The following is an 8038-nucleotide window of genomic DNA, read 5'->3' on the forward strand; positions in this document are numbered from 1 at the left end:
CTTCATAAGAGGTGGAAGGACAGTTTTCTGAGATCCAGAAGGGCCCTCTTAACTCTCCAGCTGGTCAGGGGTGGGAGAGGAGGGAACCAGGAGAAGGTGAAGGGGGCAGTGCCAAACAGAGCGGGGTGTGCCTGGCTCCCCCAACCTCCATTCTGGAGACAGAAAAATGACCTGGGTCTAACATCTGTCTTGTACTATGCAAACCAGCTTCCAGTCCCCATTCCCAATGAGGCCCTGCACTAATCTCTAGTAGAAACCTCAGAAACAACACCGAACGACTAAGAGAATTTCAGAACCCAAGGTCCCTTAGATATAAGGTGCACAGATAATGATGTAAATTATCTTCCAGGGCTTCCCTGGTGGCGCAGTGGTTAAGAATCCGCCTGCCAATGCAGGGGACACGGGTTCAAGCCCTGGTCTGGAAAGATCCCACATGCCGCGGAGCAACCAAGCCCGTGCGCCACAACTACTGAGCCTGCGCTCTAGAGCCCGTGAGCCACAGCTACTGCGCTCACGCACCTAGAGCCCGCGCTCTGCAAAAAGAGAAGCCACCACAATGAGAAGCCCGCGCACCACAATGAAGAGTAGCCTCCGCTCGCCGAAACTAGAGAAAGCTCGCGCGAAGCAAAGACCCAACGCAGCCAAAAATAAAATAAATTAAAAAAAATATATATATATATATAAATGTGTGACACAGAAGGTCCATGAAAGCTAAGGTTGGAGATTACACAGTCAGATTTTTCACAATGCACAGCTGAGAATACCTCAAAGATCGATGATAAATGACACAAAAGCAACCTAAGCTCTATGCTCGAGTTCTACTACCTAGGAGGACCACCTTATAAAACAGATTAAAATCAAGATCAAAGCCTGTTGTACCTGCAAGGGATCTTTAAGATTCCACGTGGTCAGGGTGAAAGAACAAAATCCTAATACCAGTCATATTACCACAAAAATAATTTAACTGTTCACTTTGAGGAGAAATAAATATTTAATGCTGTGAACTTTCTTTATTCCACTCCCTAAATCAGATACTCAACGTGTCTATTTTCAAACAAGCAAAAAGGAAAATACGTACAGTCCTTTTCAGATGGAAACCCTTTCCAATAAAATTTAAATTTTTTATTAATATTTAATTATAAACCAAACGTTGGGAATCATATAGACACGTTTGCTATGGACAAACTTAGACTGTGAGGTCATACTTTCAAAAAAACTTCAGAATGAGTTGCAATAAATCAATACGTTTTCTCAGAAATTGTATAATTTCCTTCGGTTTGCAATCCATTATATGGAAAGTTTAATATAATTTTAAATAACTTACCACCTATCCTAGAAGTAAGCTATTGAAAACTGAATCACTATTAGGATCGAATTAACAAGGCTTTAAAGGCTCAGTTTTCCTAAGGGTATACAAATATACAAATCTTGAAAAGGTAATACTGTTAGTTGAGCTGTAAAATCCACAAAAATAACGGTTCTGCCACAGCGCCCAGGTAAGTTCATTCATTTTGCTTCCCCGATGCCCCCCACCAAGCAGCTTTGAAGCTTCAAGTTTGAACTGGAAGGCGTAGAAAATCACACATCCTTCGTGAAATGATGAAGATACTGAGAAATCAAGTGTGCAAAAAATAAACTCTACAATTCCATACTCCAACATCATGTATGTCTAGTTACAGGATTTTCAACTGGTTTGATTACTACCCGAGAGAATTTCAGACCCGTCCTCTGGCAGCGCTGTCCCGCGGACTCAGACCTGAGATCTTTCGCTGCAACAAGGAAAGTGGTCTTCGGTTCGAAACACGACGGGGGGTTCGTAGCTGGTCCCCTGGGACCTGCTGGAGGGCGCCTTGTTGAAGAAGGAGGGCACGTTAATTGTGCGCAGGAGTTTTCTGAACGTACTGGGGAACGTCCCCAGCTCGGCCTCGGCCCTGGAGACCTGCTCCTCCAGCCTGGCTACACTGGCGCCGATCATCCCGACGAAGGCCTCCAGCCGGTCGATCTTGCTGTACACTCTCCGCATCTCGGTGGCCTTGGCGTAAATGCAAGGCATGCCCTCGCTGACCACGTGGGAAGAGTCGCCGCGCAGCATGTCCAGCATGCCCACAAACTCGTCCACCCTGGTGAGCAGGTCCTCCAGGCTCGCGTCCAGCTCCTCGACCTCGGGCCGCGCCCCCGCGCCAGGCAGCAGGCAGGCGGCGTAGCCCGAGGCGGCGCGGCGCAGCAGCGGCAGGTCCCGGCTGGGCGCGCCCGACTCCGGGCCCTCATCCTCCCACGGCACCGACGCGCTGCTGTGGCTCTGGGACACGTTACCGCTGTCCCCGCTCCAGGCCGCCACCTGGGGCTCGGCCTCCTCGGCCGGCCCCTCGCACGGCAGCCCGCTGCCCTCCGCGAAACCTTCCATGTCTCGCAACTGACCCGGAACGCCAGCCCCGCTATCAGCCTCTGCGCGCGCATGCGCACGCAGAGCACGCAGCACTACTTCCAGCCTCTGCGCGAGCACGTACACGCACGCACACCCGCCCTTGCTACTGGCCTCCTCTGCCCCGCGCACGTACACGCGCACCCATCTCTGCTTCCAGCCTCGGAACGCTCATGCACGCGCGCGGCGCTCTCCGCGCACAGGTGCTCACGCTCAGAGCGTGTCGGAAAAAAACACGAACATGTTGGGGGAAAAAAAAAACCCAACGTGTTGGGACTTGCCTGGTGGCGCAGTGGTTAAGAATCCGCCTGCCAATCCAGGGGACACGGGATTGAGCCCTGGTCCGGGAAGATCCAACATGATGCGGAGCAACTAAGCCCGTGCGCCACAACTACTGAGCCTGCGCTCTAGAGCCCGCGAGCCACAACTGCTGATCACACATACCACAACTACTGAAGCCCGCGCGCCTAGAGCCCGTGCTCTGCAACAAGAGAAGCCACCGCAATGAGAAGCCTGTGCAGAAGGGGTGCGGGTTCGATCCCTGGTTGGGGAGCTGGGATCCCGCATGCCTTGTGGCCAAAAAAAAAAAAAAAAAAGCCAAGGCCTGGAACAGAGGCAATATTGTGACAGGACTTTAAAAATGGGCCACATCAAAAAAATCTTTTTAAAAAAGAAACAAAATTAAGAAATAGCTTTATAGTAAAGATCAAATCCAGGGTACTGCCAGAAAAAAACAAGGAGTTGTGACTGTAAAATACCTCTTAATCAACAGTCAATCAAAGAAAGAAATGGAAAATTTTATTTGAGCCAACCTGAGGATTATAACCTGGGAGACAGTCTTTCAGAAAGCTCTGAGAACTGTTCCACCTTTTAGAAGTCAAAGCACAATTATATGGTTTTGAGACAAAGGAATATACATCAAAGTAACATATTGACGGTTTACATAGCCCAGATCTGCACGTGCAAGGCAAGCAGTGGGTCATCACGACCCCTAACGGCAGCGGTCTGCAACATTTTGGGCACCAGGGACCGGTTTCATGGGAGACGGACGAGGGCGTAGGATGGTTCAGGTGGTAACGCGAGCGACGGGGAGCGGCGGGAGCGGCAGGCGAAGCTTCGCTCACTGGCCTGCCGCTCGTCTCCTGCTGTGCAGCCCGGTTCCTAGCAGGACAAGGACCGGTGGGGTTGGGGACCCCTGCCTTACAGGATTGAAGAGGAATGTTTTCTCCTAAGGAGTTACCTCGCTAGTGCCAGGAGAAAATTGCTTTTTTATTTTTTTGGCAAGCAGGCACTCCTGCATCTTCTAAGGGAATCTTGTTACTGTAAAATGCAGATGCACAATGCATACTAAAGAGGGATAGTGGCCCACATAGGCAGAGAGAACTGTATTTAAAAATTTTTTCTTGTCCTGCCCTAAAACTAATTGTAATTCATCAAATCCCCTCCCCTTTGATTGCCCAATTTATTGTTAAATAAGAAAACATCATCTTTGTCTAAAAAATTTCCTCCCATTTTCCAGTTGATCAATCATTATGGGTTGAATGGGGAAAACTTAGAAAACAGAGAGGCAAATGTTGTAAAATCTTTTTTAAAAAACTCAGAAAAATCAAAGATGGCAGCTCAAAGTACCATTCAGTCAGAACAACTCTTTTTTTTAAACTTTATTTTATTTATTTTTGGCTGTGTTGGGTCTTCACTGCTGCACGCAGGCTTTCTCTAGTTGCAGTGAGCGGGGGCTGCTCTTAGTTGCGGTGAGCAGCTTACTGTGGTGGCTTCTCTTGTTGTGGAGCACGGGCTTTAGGCGCACGGGCTTCAGTAGCTGCAGCATGCAGGCTCAGTAGTTGTGGCTCGCGGGCTTAGTTGCTCCACAGCATGTGGGATCTTCCCGGACCAGGGATCGAACCTGTGTCCCCTGCATTGGCAGGCGGATTCTCAACCACTGCGCCACCAGGGAAGCCCCAGAATAGCACCTCTTTAAAGAGATTAAAGATGTGCCTCTCAGAGACTCTCAAACAATAGGGTCTTTGGGACTTTGGTCCAATAGAGTGAACCCCAATGAGATTCAAAGGAAACCTATGAAGTATTTTAAGACCATCATATTAGAAGAAACACCGCAGCTAGAAGGGACAGAGATGGTACAAAATGAAACGCCTCTGGACACCCCAAATTTCTAGAAGCATGAAGCATGCTGAGGAAATTACTCATCTGTAAATACATGCTACCTATCATGAAAAAGGAAGTATGATTCAAAGGGCGGAACCAAGAGCCCAGATGATAGAGTTGAGAGCCATGGAGAATTATTCGTAGACTCTGAGACTGAACTGCAGAATTACTGTGCCCCAGTGACTCCTTTGTGCCTCCCATTTCACCCCTTATTTGAATAGGAATGTTTGGAACGGTTATCCTATGCCTGTCTCACAACTGTATATTGGATGTGTCAGGGGCATATAACTTGTCTCTTTAGATTTAAAGTTCTACAGATCGAGTAGCACTGCAGTCTAGGTGCTGGAGTTAGGAAACTACGATCATCCACATCTGACCTACAGAGCAAAATTCTGGACTTGGAGATGTGGCTACAACAGTATGTAACTTTGGGGGCCTTTGGATGGGCGTGCGGCTTGCATGTTGGAGGGACATGAATCGTTAGTGGCCAGAGAGCAGACTGTGGTAGCCAGCCTTCAAGATGAGCCCCAATGATCTCCATTTCTTGTTGTTCACACTCTTGCGTATTCCTTCCTGTTGAGTGTGTACTGGACATAGTGACTTGTTCATAATAAATAGAAAAACGCAGAAGTGGTGGTGTGCGACTTCGGGGTTAGGTCGTGAGAGGAGTTGTGTTATTGTTACTCACCAGGGTTCTTGGCCTCCTTGATCTATAGACATTGATAAGAGGCCAGATAAGAAATTCAGGCAAGGCTTTATTGAGGTTTCTGCTGCAGCAGTAGGGAGAACAAGTAGCAAGTTCCCTTGCTCGCTCCCCGGGGTGGGGCAGGGGGCGAGCTGCTTCCTTATATGGGGTGAGGGTAGAGGTGTGTCCTGGGGTCAGCTGGAGGGGTGGCTTAGGAGGTTTGCCCACCCCTTAGGTGGGGTTGAGTGCAGGGGGCGTGCTCGGTACCCTGCTTTTGCTCCCGGCTCTTCAGAATTGGCAGTTGGGTTTTCGGTCTTTTTGTATCTTGTTGTCCATAATTTGCCCCAACTGCACATGCATGCAGTTTTGTTTTTTTTTAATTAATTAATTATTTTTGGCTGCGTTGGGTCTTCGTTGCTGCACGCGGGCTTCCTCTAGTTGCGGCGAGCGGGGGCTACTCTTCACTGCAGTGCTTGGGTTTCTCGCTGCGGTGGCTTCTCTTGTTGCAGAGCACGGGCTCTAGGCGCGTGGGCTTCAGTAGTTGTGGCGCACAGGCTTAGTTGCTCCACAGCATGTGGGATCTTCCCGGACCAGAGCTCAAACCCATGTCCCCTGCACCGGCAGGACATGCAGTTACTTTTCTTTGTATTTTGTTGCTGGAGATGTCTGCCCAGGTGTGCTGAAAAGGGTGTGCAGCAAAGGGTCCCAGGTCCCAGCCTGTCTCATCTCTTTCTCTCAAATCATTTACTCTGACTTCTTGTGGACATCTATTGAGAAACTACATAGCAAGGAATTGAGGTCTTTAACCAACAGCCAGCAAAAAACAGCCTCCTTCCAGTAACAACAGGAAGTGGATCCTTCAACCCCATTCAAGCCCAGTGATGACTGCAGCCTAATTAAATGTCCTAAGCTGAAACTACGTGAGATAATAGATATCTGTTGTTTTCAGCTGCTAAATTTGGGGGTAATCTGTTATGCAGCAATAGACAATTAATCTACCATTGAAGGAATATACTACAATTTATTTGTTTTACTTATTCTCTGGCTGATAAACATTTATGTTGTTTTAGCTTTAGGGCTATTATAAAAAGCTCCTATGAATATTCTATATATCTTTTTTAAAATAAATAAATTTATTTATTTATTTATATTTTTGGCTGCACTGGATCTTCGGTGCTGCATGAGGGCTTTCTCTAGTTGCGGCGAGAGGGGGTCACTTTTTGTTGTGGTGCGTAGGCTTCTCATTGCGGTGGCTTCTCTTGTTGCGGAGCATGGGCTCTAGGGGCATGGGCTTCGGTAGTTGTGGCACATGGGCTCAGTAGTTTTGGCTCAAGAGCGCAGGCTCCGTAGTTGTGAGCCACCAAGAAAGTCACATCTTCAATGTACCTTTTTGTGGATAAATGTGCTCACAACTACGGAGCCTGCGCTCTAGAGCCCGCGAGCCACAACTACTGAGCCCGTGCGGCCACAACTACTGAAGCCCATGCACCTAGAGCCTTGCTCTGCAACAAGAGAAGCCACTGCAATGAGAAACTCGCGCACAGCAACGAAAAGTAGACCCCGCTCGCCGCAACTAGAGAAAGCCCGTGCGCAGCAACGAAGACCCAAGGCAGCCAAAAATAAATTCTTTTAAAAAAAGGTCTTTAAAAACAAACAAACAAAAACCTGACAGACCTTGCACTTCTCTGATGACACAGTGGTTAAGAATCCGCCTGCCAGTGCAGGGGACACGGGTTCGAGCCCTGGTCCAGGAAGATCCCACATGCCGTGCAGCAACTAAGCCCGTGCACCACAACTACTGAGCCTGAACTCTAGAGCCCGCGAGCCACAACTACTGAAGCCCGTGCGCCACAACTACTGAAGCCCGCGCGCCTAGACCCTATGCTCTGCAACAAGAAGCCACCGCAATGAGTAGCTCCAGCTCACCGCAACTAGAGAAAGCCTGCGCGCAGCAATGAAGACCCAACGCAGCCAAAAAAATAAATATAAAAACTAAAAAAAAAACCAAAAAAACATTGACAGACCTACAATGAGAGATGGACAAATCCACCACTATAGCAGGTGACCACCACAAAGCCTCTCCCTGCATGACTGACTGCTCAGGCAGGTAAGAAGACTTGGGACATCAGACAGGGATGATTTAAGGGGCCACATTAAGGAACTCTCATCCATTCTTCTCTGAGTATTTATGCAACTATGGCTGTGGGAGGTAAGGAATGTGGGTGAAATGGGTGTGACGTACAGGACACTGAATAAATGGTAAGAATGACTGTGCAGCCCGCCCCAAGTTCAGGATGCCTTTAACTAACCAAGAATGATGTCACCCCAGATGACCGTGGGGTGGCATTTGTCCAGTAGCCTTTTTCCAGTTGGAGAGAATGTCTCAGGGTCTCCCAGGCATCAGGGACCCAGGCATCTTCTGCCACCTAACGAAACTCTCAGTCCAAATACAGAACCTATTTGGAAGTCCCAGTGTAGCTGGATCATAAAAATAAATTCCCGAGAGACTACGAAAGGGCCTGAGACACCTGTTCTCCAAGCTCCGCCTCAAGGGGAAGGGCTAACATTGTCCACGAGGTGGCTGGTTACTTTACAGGAATCTCGAACAAATGGAATGCCAACTCCCCAAGAAAGCTCAAAGACAAGACGTGCAAAACCATCATTTTTTTTGGCTCAGAAAGAGACGGTCACTTGTCCAAGGTGGCACATTAATAAGCAAGGGGCAGAGCCGAGAGCGGAACTGGCCCTCCGACCCCAACCCATGCCGT

General features: G+C 48.6%; 1 protein-coding gene across 1 annotated transcript; it reads right to left on the minus strand.

Moving 5' to 3' along the window:
- Positions 1 to 646: 646 nt before the first annotated feature.
- Positions 647 to 2534, minus strand: BLOC1S4 (biogenesis of lysosomal organelles complex 1 subunit 4). The gene has a single exon (XM_079921041.1). The coding sequence runs from the start codon at positions 2402 to 2404 to the stop codon at positions 1751 to 1753; it is 654 nt and encodes a 217-aa protein (XP_079777167.1). The 5' UTR covers positions 2405 to 2534; the 3' UTR covers positions 647 to 1750.
- Between the last annotated feature and the right edge of the window lie 5504 nt (positions 2535 to 8038).

The sequence above is a fragment of the Stenella coeruleoalba genome (assembly GCF_951394435.1).
Source record: "Stenella coeruleoalba genome assembly, chromosome: 4".
In the NCBI taxonomy this organism is placed as follows: Eukaryota; Metazoa; Chordata; class Mammalia; order Artiodactyla; family Delphinidae; genus Stenella; species Stenella coeruleoalba.